The following is a 15555-nucleotide window of genomic DNA, read 5'->3' as shown; positions in this document are numbered from 1 at the left end:
CAAAACCAAATTGAAGGATTCTACTCCTCTCAAAATTACCATTTTATTAATTATTTTAAATTATTTTTAAATTATGTAATTCTTAAAATTTGGCAATATTATTTTAAATTAAATTTCGAATTTTAATTATTTTTTCTAATTATAAAAAAAATAGTCCATACTAATTTTGTAATTTTATCATTAATTCAATCAATTTATATTATAAAATAGATAATTAAATATATTGTAATGATGTGAAGTTATTGATGGGACCTATTTTAGAACTTTTTAAGAAATGCTCAATTGGAGGGGTTGAGTACCTATTAGGTACTATTATTAAAAAAATAATAAATTGATGATGTGTCTATGTGGGACCATTTAAGTACTAAAAAATGGAGTGCTCCATTGTGGATGATCTAAAGGAACACCCACACCCTCCTTTTTTTTTTCTTCCAGTTTTGCTTGGACGCTGTTCATTCTTCCTTTTGTTCCTCCTCTTAACCTGACAAATGGTTTCAATTTACAGTTTTAACTTTTGCCATCCCCAACAAAAATGCTGCAAATAGTTATACACAGATTTATTTCAAGGCCAACAATAGATTGAAATTTGAAAATAGGAAAAAAATACACCTTACAGTCATTTATTTGAATGTATATAACATGTTACTACGTCGGTCCCTAAATATAAAATTTCTTTAAATATTACAAAGATTAAGAAAATGGATTGTGGTATTAAATTTCTTGATAATTGATATATTATTTTTACAATTTTATGTTTCAGAGAGAGTTAGTTAAATTTTTATTTAGAGTATTTATTACAAAGTGTAGAAAAATAAGCACTAAAATAAGGGATGTGATGGTAAAGAAATAATGAATGCAATTGAAAATTTGAAATGGGTCTTATAAAAAGGGACAAAGAAAAATCTTAAGATTTATATTTAAAGAGGAAAATAGTAGTTCTTAGATATAAATTATAATAAATTGATCAATTTTTTTTTCAAGTAATCTATAGTGGTTAGAAATTCTACCATTAAGGTGGATAAATAAATGAGATGACCGGCATTTGAACCTCAACCTCTACATATATAACTAGAACTTCGACCCGTGCGGTGCACGGGTCTATTCAGCCGTAATATGTAACAATAAAAAATACTTGGATAAAATTCATACAACAGAAATTATGTTATATTACGAAATATTTTCTTATAAACTACATTGAAAGTTTTATTCGTATCTTTTTAAATTTATTTTGGAATTGTATATTTGAAATATTTGGAATTGAATTAAATAGTGGAAGTTTCTAGTGAAAATTTATTTAGTTTAATGTAAAAAATGAAAGGTGTCCCAAAGAATTAAGGTTGAAAATTAGGTAACGGGTTGAAAAAAATATTTTAAAAAAAATTACAAAACTAATAAACAAATTTTCATTTAATCGACGAAGATTAGTTAACTAAGAATTTTCTAATGTAAAATTTTCCAACATGTGCGGTGCAAAAATTATGCTTATTATAGGCGCAAAACAATATTTTTTAGCAGACAAACGTTGATTGACACGCATGAATTAAGAATGTGGGTTGGCTTATTATTGGGGCAAAATAAAAAAAATTTAGCAACCAAACATTGATTGATACACATAGATTAAGATTAATTGATAGCAAAATTAAGAATGTGGGCTAGCTTATTATAGACGCAAATAATTTTTTTTTAGCAACCAAACATTAATTGATACGCATAGATTAAAGTTAATTGATAGTGAGGGTTAAGAGATGAGATTCCTAACGTTAATCACAATTGAAGAACATGCTTTAGTGGTTGAAAGACTTTATTGTACACAAGGGAGGCAGGTTTGATTTCCATGTTAGACAAATTTGTATTTTTTTTAATATAAAACTGCTCTAAAAAGAGAGGGAAAAGAATTAGGTTTATGGTTAGCATTTCGGAACAAACTTAGAATATAAGAGATAATAAGAATTAATAATATATAGTAAGAATTAATATATCCGGTTAAAAAAAATAACTTTTGTGATTTCTCATCTATTCTAATAGTATATATATCAACGTGTAACGTTACTATATATTATTAATCTATCTATATATTCTAATACAAATAGTATCTCTTACAGTAACGTTACTATATATATTATTAATCTTTATTTTTAATAGTAATTTCTTATTAGGTCTAGTGGTTAAGAGGGTTAAGAGATGAGATTCATAAATTTAATCACAATTGAAGCAGATGCTTTAGTGGTTAAAAGACTTTGTTGTAAGCAAGGCTGGTGGATTTGATTCCCATGTTTGACAAATTTGTACTTTTTTAATATCAAGCTGCATTAAAAAGAGCGGGAAAAAAAATTAGGTTTAAGGCTAGCTTGGCGGAACAAGCTTTAGAATATAAGAGATACAATATATTTGTCAACTGAGCTAAGCTCACGGGACAATAGAGATTGATCAATTTAATATTTGCACAAGGTGTTTATGGGATTTGGATTCTATAAATTCATAGTTTCCTAAATTTCTTACATTTAGACAAAATTCTAAGGTATTTTGATCTTTACAATATACATAAATGTACATAGATATACAATATTTTCTCTCTTTTAATTCATTTTTACTTGAATGTAGGAGAATTTAAGAAAAACAAATTTAGTGAATCCAAGTGGCGGGTCTAAAAGGTAAATTGGTATAATGGCCCATTTAAAAAAGAATAGGGGTCTTTCCTTAAATACTTGTAAGTTGTAACACTCACAATTTTTAAGTTTAATATGAAATATGAAATAGAATTGTTCTCTTATATGACGATGGTGGGCGAGAATATCACCTTCTTGGATTGGAAAACTAAGTGAACTTTATCAATAGATACCTTATCATATTATAGCTAGGCTTATCGATCATTCTTTGTTGTGGCGTTTTTTTCATCTTCTTAACCTAATTTATCTTTTGTTTATTTCTTTTCTATTTTTATTTGCTGCTTTATTTGAAGAGGTTGATAAAAAAGAAGACGAAGAATACGACACAACCAAGTTCCTATGTAAAGATAAGGTCTAAAAAGAGCTTATAAAGAAGGCAATAGCTAAAATGTGAGAATGACCCCTAAAAGCTTATAATAATCCAATATGGGTTTATCAATATGAGTCACTCACTATTTATAGTCACATATGTACTAAGCCCGAATAATGATAAGCGTGTGAAAGTGTATCGAATAAAAAGCTCAAACCCCACGTAGGATAAGGATAAATCTTAAAAGATACGTATTGTAAAAAGTGACAAAACGTATCTTATAAACCAATTTTATAAAAATTAATATAAAAATAAATATGCACACCCTCAAAAATAGATTTGTCTCCATTTTTTCCATCTCATGTTTTCTCAATTTTCACATCTCAACAACCAATTTTTTCCTTTTTTTTTTATTTTAATTTTTATGATAACAAAGTAATTGCTATTGTTAGCAAACAAAATCACACCGATTAGCTTCCTTGTAGAGAATGTAGAAGGAGAAGAGAATGTGGCCTATATTGAAGAAAAGGCTAATCACTAATCAGCACACCCTCACTCAACAGATTTCCCTAAAATTTCATTTTGAAAGTGATGAATATCTATTAAAAAAATTTGGACGATAAATTTTAAAATAAAACCGGCAAATACAATTTATATCTTTATCAAGCCAATTGCAAGTAGAAAGAAAAAAAAATGAATTAGTTAATTTTCAAACATTTTAAGAAACATAAAGTTCCTTGTAAAAAAAGAATAGATTAATCTTCAAACTTATAGATCAGTGTAAATATAATTAATCCGAGCTGAGGCCTACTCTATCCCTTCATAATTTGAGAGTATTTAACCATTAACCAATAAGAACATAAGAACATATGAATTCACATATGCAAATTCAAAAGTTTGTTACAAGATAGTTGTGGGTACTACATGCAAATCCACTAAATGTGGCTTATTTTTATTGATTGATGGATAAATACTCTACAACGTAGCCAATCCTACAACCATTGTACACCCGTAAAAAAAATGCTTGGTGGTGACTTAAGACGTGCGTTTGATTTGCTAAAAAACAGGGGACTGAACTGAACAACTTTTGCTGTACCCTGTTTGATTTGAAACAGGTTATGAGACTAGACAAATTAGGCAGCAAGGGATAGGACAAAAACAAGAATTTTTGTCCCTCACTGAACCACATGACAACTTTGTGTCCACAATACAACTATAAAAAATACGAAAATATTCATTTTATTTTCGAATATAAAAATATTATTGCCCTATATCTCTCAAGTATAGTTTTGTTCTGTCATATACTGTTATGTCCAGTTCTTACTATTTTACAAATCAAACGCACAAGGTCTATTCCGCTAGAATGTCAAATACTTTGTATTTTTTTTATTAGTTAAAAACTAGACACCCTTTGTGAGTTTGTGCTTAGATACTAATTAAAATAAACATTTACCATTTTTGATAAATATATTAATTACACATTTTCTCTCTTATATTTTACTCCTTTCGTTTTTTTTAAGTGTCATTTTAATTATGTTGAATTTAACATTCCTATTTAATTATCATTTTGGTATTTTAATGGTATGATTTGTCGATTATACTCATTGTCAACTAGTCTTATATTTTTCAATAAAACAAATTAATGCTATATATTTGGAAAACTAAAGTTTTTTTTTTCTTACATAACATATTAAATATTTATTTTTTTTGTACATAATTTTTTTTATATTTTCATCACCAGTTTAATCTGGTTTAAGGGCCAGTTCTGACATCAAGTGGTTCTAGCCCCTCCCGATCGTAGTTGCGAGGGATCGAACCGTGGTTCTCCCTACCAAGTTTAGCGCCAATCTGACAATCACAATCGAACCAACTAACGATTGGTCATAATATATTAAATTTTTTGGCAAGAGAAAGTGTGTAAAAAAATAGAAATTTATTGGTGGGTTAAAATTAGGGTATAATAGGAAGATAACGTTCAAAAATACATTTTGTTAATTTAGTGTTACTGTTCTAAAATCACTCTTAAAAAAACGGAGGGAATATTTTTTACTATAAAATTCACTAGTATACTAAAACTTGTAAGGATCGATCTAGTATCTTTTAAGGACTAATTAGTAGAAGAATCTTTACCCAAAAAAAAAAAAAGTAATTAGTAGTAGAATTGAAATAACTTTACCTAGAGCAATCAAAGGTTGAAGAAATTTCGAAGGGGAATCTAACTCTACATTTGTTTGGAAGATCATTGGCTCTATCTGGCTTTGGATTTATAAACGCTGCCGTTTGCTTAAGACAATCACAAGTGAACATTTTATCCTCCATGCTTGCATTTGCAACTAACACAATATTTTTAGCTCCTTCACAACAAGTAAAAGATGGTGTAGGATCTACCCCTTTAAGGTAGGGTATGCATGGTGTAAGGTATGTTATCACATCGTTACAGACTAATTTGGCCTTGGATGATGATATAAATAGGAGAAGAAGCAATAAAATAGCTGTTGTTGAAGAAGCAGCCACACATGAAGTTTTCATTTTTTTTTTTGCAAGCAAAATAGTAGCTAATTTTGAGCTTGTGTTTTGATTCTCGGTTTTATATATAGGGTTGTGAATAGGATGAAATGATAGGTAAGTTCAAAAATTTAATAAGCTCCCTCGTGATGGTTGGGAGAATCTAAGTTCGATTTCTAGGCGAAATAATTTTTGGTCAGGCTTTCCAAACCTCGTGACTGAACTCTGAATTATTAGAGTCTACTTCCCTTGAGAACATGGCAAATGCCAACAAAAAAAAAATTACACTTAAAGCAGATTGAGGTTATGTGTTGAATGCCCAGGAGAAAATACTAAATAATTATATATTGACCCATTTTGAAAAAAAAATGTTTAAATAAGTTTTTTTTTTTTTTTTTTATAACTTTTTTTTTTGTCATGCAACATAATGGCTAGAAATTCACTTTTAAAGTGAAATAGTGAAAGTACCAGAGTTCGAACCTCGGTCCCTGCATTTTACATACAATGTCCCTATCAACTAAACTATACTAACGACATAACTTTTTTAACTTTAGTCCTGTAAAATATAATGGAACATATGCGACCAAATAGTTAAGGAACCCAAGTATCTACCACTTGTGTCATACTATGTTGGTGCATGATATTAGTCTCTATTAATTAAATTCAAATTTGTTTAATCATCTTTAAATTTTTAATATTTTGAACGATGTGTGCTAACTAATATTCTCGATGATATTCAAATATGATTAATTATTCTACTTTTATACTCCCTCCGTCCCATTTTATAAGAGCTAATTTGATTAAATGACATTATTCATTTATTTTATTTTGACTGTGTTTTTTTAATAATATATGGATTTAAATATTAGTAAATAAGATCTTGTTTGATTTGTTTTGATGAGTATTTTCAACATATCTAGTTTTTATAATTTTTACTGATAGAGAATCAAAGATATTAGCGATTAAAATTATGCGTTGACATACATGCAATAGTCAAAGGAGATCTTATATTTTGAGACAGACGGAGTATTTATAGTCGATCTTTTTAGTTATTTTTGTGGGTTACATACCATGTTATAGGTATAAAGTTTCTATTGCTCATAACGGTAATTAATCTCCGTCGAAGAATTTATGGAGCATTCAAACACATGAGCGGTCAAAAATCAAACTCATGACTACATACTTAAAGTTCAAACTTCTACCACTTAAATTAATTCATTTTTTATTGGATCTTTTAATCCTGGCTACGTACTATTTGTTTTTTACAAACTTGCCACTATCTTTTAGTCCTCACTATTTTTATCCTTTTTAAACTATAATTTTAACAAAAATTCTAAATAGAAGAATAATATCTCCTCAGCTTTCTTGCAATTGTATTTTTTTTTTTTTTTATTTCCCTCCTTTTCAGTACTAACAAAACATTATATTTATCAATTTTATTTAATTTTGTCCAAAAGGTCGTGCTTTTTTGTGTACCGAAAAGGTAGTCTCGTTAAAGATTTAATTTAATTTTTTGATGGTTAAAATTTTGGACAAATTTTATTTAATCCTTACTTCAAACTAGTAACCGACCCGTGCGATGCACGGGTTTGTAGTGACCTCATTTATATAACAACCATGGTCGCTGCCAATCATGGTCGATATGAATCAAAGTAAGCTAAAAAGAACTATATGGTTTTGATCAAAATAGTACAAAATGTCATTTATATCATAACATTTCCTAAGCTAAAAAGAACTATATGGTTTTGATCAAAATAGTCCAAAATGTCATTTATATCATAATATTTCCTACAAAGCATAGTAATCAAAATAGTCCAAAATATCATTTATATCATAATATTCCCTACAAAGCATAGTAACTAAAATAGTCCAAAATGGCATTTAAAAGAGCATGTCTTTGTTAGAGAGTTACACTCTAAGCAAGATGAAGAACCTCAAAAAGCAGACAAATTCAATTTTGTTCCACATATTACATAAAAAGTTCCAAAAGATAGGTAGTAGGAAATCTAGAGCATGTAATAGTGCTGGCTCTGGTAGAATTTCTTCCGGTTGCTGGATGTTGAAGGAGCATGTAAGGTAGTTCTAACACCAATGAAAGGAGCGAGCTTAAAGTAGATGGTCCTATTGTTGGATGCCTCGGTGACGCCAAATTTAACAATTACATCCTTAGCCAAATTATGCACCTTGCAAACATCACCCCATTGGCCTGAAATCTTACAGCTGATATAAGGACTATTGACAAACTTGAGATCACAGTGATTCCATGTATTGTCAAGCCAGTCAATTAATCTGAGTTGAGTCTCCTCATTAGGTAATGCATTTTGACAGAAACCTCTCCAATAGAGCGTCTGTTGAATAATTAAACAACATTTTAGTGATGAATAAAAAGTATTGATGATCTTGTAGCATGAGAAATGAAACATACCAAAGTCCCAGTTTGGACATCAGGAATAGTGAGAGTTTTCTCAAGACTGTGTGAAAAAACTTTTGGGAGAACAAAGTAGGGAATAGGTCCATTTGAAGTTGCTTCAAGGAAAGGTTTTTCCAACATTAGCTTATATGGAGGAGTTTTATGAGGATAGGTGATCTCCATGACAGTAATGTATCGAACCCGGATGAAAAAAACAAAAGGACTGATCAACAAAAGAGTAATCCAAGCACCATCATTGATGTTATAGAAATCTCTTAATCGAGACCAACCATGAGTTAAATAAATTTCTGAATTGTTCTTTTTGAGTACAACTACTTGGATTTGATTTTCGTTGATGTCCTGTAAGAAAACTGTATCACCAATGTACTGACCAATGACACGTGCATAAATTTCTGGTAGTTTCCCTCGATTCTACATAATAACCACAATATTAAGAGGAAGAGAATGAAGAGACCTTTAAATGTCCAACAAAGCAAAATATATGCTAAATAGGTAAAGAATTTGATATTAAAAGGCCAAACACAAAAAGACCAGATGCAAACACAATCCTAGGTGAACAGTTTGATGTTAAAAGACCAGATACAGACACAATCCTAGGTAAACAATTTGAAGATGCAAGAAAAATTTACAAACTTGGGGAAGAATTAGGGAGAGGAAAATGTGGTGTGACTTATCTATGCTTGCAAGTCAATTCCAAACTGAAAATTTGTTAGTAAAGCCGAAAAAAGAAGAAATAAAGAAAGAGATTCAAATCATGCAACATATGAGTGGAAAACCAAATATTGTTGAATTTAAAGGTGCTTATGAGGATAAAAAATCATTTCATGTTGTTATGGAACTTTGTGTTGGTGATCAACTTTAGGATTATTGCTAAATTGCTAAAGGGAAATACAGTGAAAGAGATGCAGCTTCAATTTGCAGACAGATTGTTAATATTGTTCATATTTGTCATTTTTAGGGTGTGATGCATAGAGATACACTTGCTGACTTCTACATTATAACCACAGCACTAAGAGGGGGAGAATGGATGAAAGTTGGCTAAAATGTTCACAATATATTTGCTAACTTATTTAGAAATCAATGTGTCAATGAAGAGGCCATTAGCAAGGTTGAGTTCACTCAAATTGGTAATTAAAAATGATTTGTGTAAAATACTACACCCTATCTTGTCTTATAGTATGAAATGATCAAAGAAGTGATGTGTATAGACCAAGTTAGGTAAATCTGAGTTCATTTAAGCATGCTAGCTTATTTTGAAATATAATGTATAAGTTGACATCCATTAACACAATTATCACAATATTAACAGCAAGGAAATGAAAAGGCCGTGAAATGATCAACAAAGCAAAATAGATAGATCAGACTGATAAGACACACTATGAGATCATTCAATTCTGGAAATTAAAAATGTCTATTAAAAGCAAGAGAATGGAAAGGCCATGAAATGAACAACAAAACAAAACAGCTCATTCAAGCTGGAAATAATCACTATGAGCTCATTCAAGTATGTCAATTAAGAATGTCTTGGATAAAACACCCTCACAATTTTTTACTACAACTACATACTTGGTACCCAAAAAACATCCAAAAAAAAAACAGCATTGCTTACCTTCATGGGATTGTACTCCATATACCCTGTTCTTGTCATCATGGAAGACCATCCGTATTCTTTGTATAGCCTTGTAAGCAAGTCATTAAAAGTGTGCAGGGCAATGAATTATAGTTAATGTCATTAATTTAGGTGTGAATTACAATCAAGCTGAATAAAAACACATGGTCATGTAACTGATATATATATCAGATGAAACATGAGAATATATGTAATCTTTGATGTAAGTTTTGCAATTTTTAGATTTAAATGTAAGGCAAGATAAGCTGATTTAAATGTAGGAACCTGCAAAGTAAAAAACTATATCATCCGAATTCAATATATAACAGATATATATCTATCAGATAAATCTCAATAAGATGTATAAAATGAGTATTGAATTGGTTAATGAGAGTGCCAACCATAATGTATGGCAAGGCAATAATGAAAGTGTGTCTTGGTAGGCAAAAAATTCGAACCATAGGTTATTAATGATATGCAAGCTTGTAATAGGTTAGCTGTTCACACACCACATGCGTGATCCTCAAAGAAAGCAAATGGAAGTTTATATTCCCAAAACACTTGCAATAAATATGGAAGCTAAATGAATAATAGGGTATAATAATGACATTACTACCTAGATAGGCTTGGCATCTAAAGTCACTCTACACTATCCCATTGGGCAAAATAAAGGTGGCAGAAATTACTAAGAAACTTCAATCTTGCATAAGATGGAATTTGTATAGGCAGCCACACAAATTGCAGCAAATGTTTTGTAACAAATTAACAATATATGCAATTGGTAGTTTAATCAGCTAATCAAGTGGTTCAGGTAGGTCGATGATTATATCTTCCCTTGGTGTTCCAACGTCGTTTCCAACTGATAAAGCAAGAGTTGATCAAATTCTTCAACTACCACTTGATCAAAATCTATGAACAAATAACCAAAAATTAAACACCAACAATGGAATTCATAATAAAAAACTATGAACAAATAACATAGGTGGATGGACAACTAAGGAAGTAGGTTCGTGATCTAGTTCACCAATTTCCAAATGATTTTGAGTCAACACAATTGGAAGGGAAGCTTGGTATATCAACTACAGTTTATTTAAAATATGAATTACCATCATCAATTAAATAGGAAGTCATCGAAAAAGTTTGATATAAAACAGAGGGAAATACTCAAATTGCTCATTCATCCATACATAAAAAAGAGGATGAATATAATTAAAATATGTCAATGACCAAATATATTTTTGCCATCCATGAATGTCTCAATACATAGTTGAATGGGTCCATGGTAGAAATGAAATTTTGAATCAAACCATGAACATGGAAAATTGGGACTCTGTATATATAGTTCAAAGTACTGATATATACTTATTGATGCTATCAGACAAGCATAAAGAATGAGAAAGGTAGGGATTTATTTAAATGCAGATTGTTAAATGAGGATCATTATCAAAAGCAATTTTTTCACACATGAATGTCTCTCCCACCAGTGTTATTTAGGTGTGCATGTAAAAAACTTGCAGCCCAAGAAACTGCTGGCTATGTACGAATGAAAAGGATTTTTGTAAAAGGTTTTTTTTTTACACATATATGCATCCCCCACCATTTATTTGAAAGAACCATATACTTGCAGGTCAAGAGATTGGTGATGATGACTCAATGAGACACTTATTAAGTCAGCATTATCTCTAAAAATAATTTTTTTTCCCACCACTGCTAGTTAGGGTGTATACAAAAAACAACATTGACTATAACTTGTAGGTCAAGAAACATTTTTTATACACATGTAAGCCCCCCCACCCCCATTATTTGATTTGCAAGTTAGCATATAGTAACAAAGAACTTGAACTTATAAGTTGTAGGTTAAAAAATCAGATAACTTGCAGGCCAAGAAACTGATAGTTAGGGCGCATACAAAAACAATATTAGTCTATAACTTACAGGCCAAGAAACTGAAAATCTGTTTATTTAGGGTGATTGTCTTACAATTATTTCCTACACATGTACGCCCCCCACATCCATTCTTTGGTTTGCAAGCTATGTTTGTATAACAAAGAGCCTGGGCTTATTAGTTGCAGGTAGAAACTTCAGAAAAATTACAAAAGTGAACCCAAGATTATAGAGTGTTATATTAGAAGTAATCGAGCAAATAATTAGAAGGTCAAAACCATACATTCTACTATTAGAAGGATTAATAGCTGACAAATATCAATGAATGAGAAAAGAGCAATAATTAAAGATACAACTGTAAATTATAGAGTCAAAACATCAATTGTTATTGGAAGGTTCATACAAAATCTTAGGCCTACACATATTGGCATACTCATAGAGAACAAAAAAATCCAAAAATTACACATACATAACTCAAGGGAAGGCCACAAAATACTGCTGGGAGATATATAGGGGTAAATAAGAACCATCTCTGACAAGTAATGTTTTCTGCAGAAGTCCATCCAACGACCAAAAACTTTGCAAGCTAGCTCACCATTAGAATCCACAGTAAACTGTATGCGACATGGATAGCGACGTCCGGTATGATCAACCAGCACCAATTCATTGAAAGTAAATGCGAAGGCAAATTCACCAAAGCCATACCAGGGCAACACCTGTGTAAGAAGAACAATATAACCATCAATTAGCACAAAATTTATTGATAATGTTACAACTTTAAAAAATAGATCATATATATACCAAGAATCCAGATTCAACATCATATAAGGTCAATTTCTTAAGGTAGGAATGGACAAAGGAACCATTGGAGGAAGACGGGAGAGATGAAGATGACCCAATATTGCCACTAATAATGGTGTTTGCCAACATAAATTTATGCGGAGGATCATGGAAAGGATACTTAACATCAATGCCCCATCTGGTTGTAAGACTTATGGCCAAAAGATTGGGATTAACATATGTAAAAGTAAGCCACGCTCCAAACCATATGTCGTAGAAGTCCCTAAGAACCAACCATCCTTGCTCAAAATACATGTCATTAGATGTTGTTTTCAAGACCCGAACTTGGATCTCATTATTATTAGGATCCTTTAGAATGACACTTGCACCAATCAAATCACCAAACTCACGAACAAAACATTTAGGCAATCTTCCTAACCTCTGTGGACAGAGAAAATAACAAATTTCATGTCAATTTAGAATGCTAAGTATTATATGGAATAAGTAAAAACAATAACATGTCACGTAAGCCTAGTCAAGTGGCATGATGATAAACATAGAAAACCACAAGTAATTAAAACTCATGAATCAATTGGATGCAATTTCAAACCAAAATCATGAAACAAAAAATTAGCAAGGAACAATGAATCAAAATGGAAAAATAAAATAGCAACAAAGGCTAAAATATAATTCCAGATATGCTATTAACACCAACCAACCTAAAGACAATATTAGATACATGTAATTTTCTGAAGTAGGAAATAGAAAATGGTTTTCACTATAGCATAAAAGCACCAAAACAATAAAACAGCACACAAACCTGCGAAATTTTTAGTCACCATGTTTTTTCTTCCACCAATAAAAACACTAACATATCACATAAGCCTGGTCAAGTAGCATTATGATAAAAGGAAAGGAGACTATAAAAGAAGACATACATTATGAGGATCATACTCCATATGGAAAGTATGGATGTTGCTGAGTATCTTATGCACACATGAACCTTGGGCCTCATCAATTTCTTGCGCAGATTCAACATCCAGGTAAGTTGCGCAGTTGATGAAAGAGTGACTGGTGGTAGACATGATAAGAAAGAGTGAAGTTTCTTCTTGAATGAAAGGGAAAAAAATGAACTCGGTATAATGTGCTTGAATGAATGCAAAGAACAAACATTTAATGAAGAGAGAGGAGGAATTCGGTGAGAGAAGAAGAATGCAGACATTTGTTGGCAAATTGTGGATGTAGAAGGATAGAAGAAGCTTGCTTAGTTCCAAGAAAGATGTGCAGCCAATGAGAGTAGTTGAATATGAATGATTACATAACATGATATTAGAAGGTGTGAAGTAAATAATTTATCATTCCCAAGAGAGACACATTGGATGTAGAATGGATCAATGAATGCGTATTGGTTGATTGGCAATGCATCGATGCATAGATACACGAATATAGGTTTCTTGTTGATGATGCATACATCGATATTATGATACATCACTACAAACAAAAATACTCTAAGCACTAGATGTCATTATAGATTGCGATGGCCATGGACATAGACTTAAAACCTCATCTTAAACCTCATAATAAAATAGGAATAGCATGCCATGTTCAAGAATTTATTTAGGTGTACATCTGGAACATTGAACCCTAATGGAACCCTAAAATGAATTGAAACCCTAAATGGCATGGCAAGATGTGATTGGCCAGAAGAAACAGATGTAGAGAATTGGTTGGACAAGAAATTAGGGTTAGTAAAAAGGATTTCAAAAACAACTGATCCTTTAGTATATAAAGATGTTAGACAAAGTTAAAATTTATTTTTAATGGTGGTTGCAAACTATCATAGTTGGTGATCGAGCCCATTGTTTTGTTTGGATATCGACCAATTTTGTTTTCTTCATGGTGTTTTTTCTGTTTCGACCTTTTGTAAACTCTCATAGTCTCTCTTAGCACTCTTTGTGCTGAGAAGTCTATTGGATTATATATATATGGGCAGTGATCAATTACACCAGTATAACATTAATATTTGAGTAATGTTATACCACTTAATAACCAAGAAGGGACTCAGATTGGGGGCATAAAGTGGCCGATACCCCTATATGGATGTTATATGTATTATATACTCTTAAGATTTAACTACTCATTCACGCATTTTAATGTTACACATATATGAATTAATTAACATTATAATATTGTAAAAACACACGCACAAATATATATATATATATATATATATATATATATATATATATATATATATATATATGTGTGTGTGTGTGAAAAGAGTAAACGGTGATTTGGTTCCAAAATATATGATATGTTGTGAATATACTGTATTAAAATTACAAAACCTTTCTCAAATGCATCTTTTATTAGTAATTTTTTTGACAAAATTGACCAACATAAACCACATTTGAGGACTAAACTTACAAATGAACATACATTTGGGAATCAAAATGATTAACAAAGAACATATTTAAGGATGAATAATAATTTTTTTATATTTGCATATTATTAATATATTAATATTATTATAAATATATACATTAGTTTTATTATATTCTTATTTCCGGTCCTCGCAGTAATAAGTTTTTGGATCTATCACCGTTAATAACACTTTAAAGAATATAAATTTTACAAAATTCACCGTTGGATTTAAAGTTTATATCATATAGATCATGTATGTATTGTATAAAAATCTAAAATCGTTTGATATGTTATTGAAACAAATTAAGATTAACGGTATTCATTAAAAACACATAAATCGTTAATCTTGGTCGATCTCAATAAGATATCAAACAATTTTAGATTTTTGTAAAATTTAACATATGTGATCTATATCATATACACTTTAAATCCAATGGTGAGTTTTGTAAAATATGGATTCGTTAAATGTTACGTCGGTATAATTAGATCCCTCCATTATAATAAATAAAGGCACAAGTGAAATTACACATTTAATACATTTAAAAAATTAATCAAAATTTCTTATAAAAAGGAAGGAAAAAAAAGACTTTTGTTTCTTATAACTAGAGAGTACTAAAACAATATAATTGAGCCATCATGGTCCAAAACCATATCTAACAATATTTGACTCCTCCTATGAATGAGATCACAATTGATCTTCTCAATATGGAAAACTTACACACTCAACAATGAAATTTTTATTTTTTATTTTATTTTTACAATGAGCTGATAATCGAACTCAGGGCCTATAACGTACTACTCAAACCCCTTACCACTAGACCAAACCTAGTGACTTTCATTTTGAAAGAGATAAATCTGAGTTTGATAATTAATTTTAAAATTAAAATATACAAAATACAATAAATATTTATTTTTGACCAAGCGATCGAAATGCAAGTTATAAGAA

General features: G+C 30.4%; 3 protein-coding genes across 3 annotated transcripts; all 3 read right to left on the bottom strand.

Annotated features, from left to right (window-relative positions):
- Positions 1–401: 401 nt before the first annotated feature.
- LOC123899399 (non-specific lipid-transfer protein B-like) lies at positions 402–5551 on the bottom strand. Its single transcript, XM_045950511.1, has 2 exons — positions 5153–5551; positions 402–535 (listed from the first exon to the last, which is right to left on the bottom strand). The coding sequence occupies exons 1-2, from the start codon at positions 5503–5505 to the stop codon at positions 508–510; spliced, it is 381 nt and encodes a 126-aa protein (XP_045806467.1). The 5' UTR covers positions 5506–5551; the 3' UTR covers positions 402–507.
- Positions 5552–7337: 1786 nt separating this feature from the next.
- On the bottom strand, positions 7338–9566 carry LOC123900155. The gene is made up of 3 exons (XM_045951481.1): positions 9522–9566; positions 7907–8323; positions 7338–7829 (listed from the first exon to the last, which is right to left on the bottom strand). The coding sequence occupies exons 1-3, from the start codon at positions 9561–9563 to the stop codon at positions 7488–7490; spliced, it is 801 nt and encodes a 266-aa protein (XP_045807437.1). The 5' UTR covers positions 9564–9566; the 3' UTR covers positions 7338–7487.
- A 778-nt stretch (positions 9567–10344) lies between these two features.
- On the bottom strand, positions 10345–13270 carry LOC123896387. Its single transcript, XM_045946779.1, has 4 exons — positions 13124–13270; positions 12207–12626; positions 12001–12121; positions 10345–10430 (listed from the first exon to the last, which is right to left on the bottom strand). Exons 1-4 carry the CDS (start codon positions 13268–13270, stop codon positions 10345–10347), a joined length of 774 nt encoding a protein of 257 aa, XP_045802735.1.
- Positions 13271–15555: the final 2285 nt, after the last annotated feature.

The sequence above is a fragment of the Trifolium pratense genome, linkage group LG7, assembly GCF_020283565.1.
Source record: "Trifolium pratense cultivar HEN17-A07 linkage group LG7, ARS_RC_1.1, whole genome shotgun sequence".
In the NCBI taxonomy this organism is placed as follows: domain Eukaryota; kingdom Viridiplantae; phylum Streptophyta; class Magnoliopsida; order Fabales; family Fabaceae; genus Trifolium; species Trifolium pratense.
The sequence above is the reverse complement of the archived record's forward strand: the minus strand, read 5'-3'. Positions and strand labels throughout refer to the sequence as shown.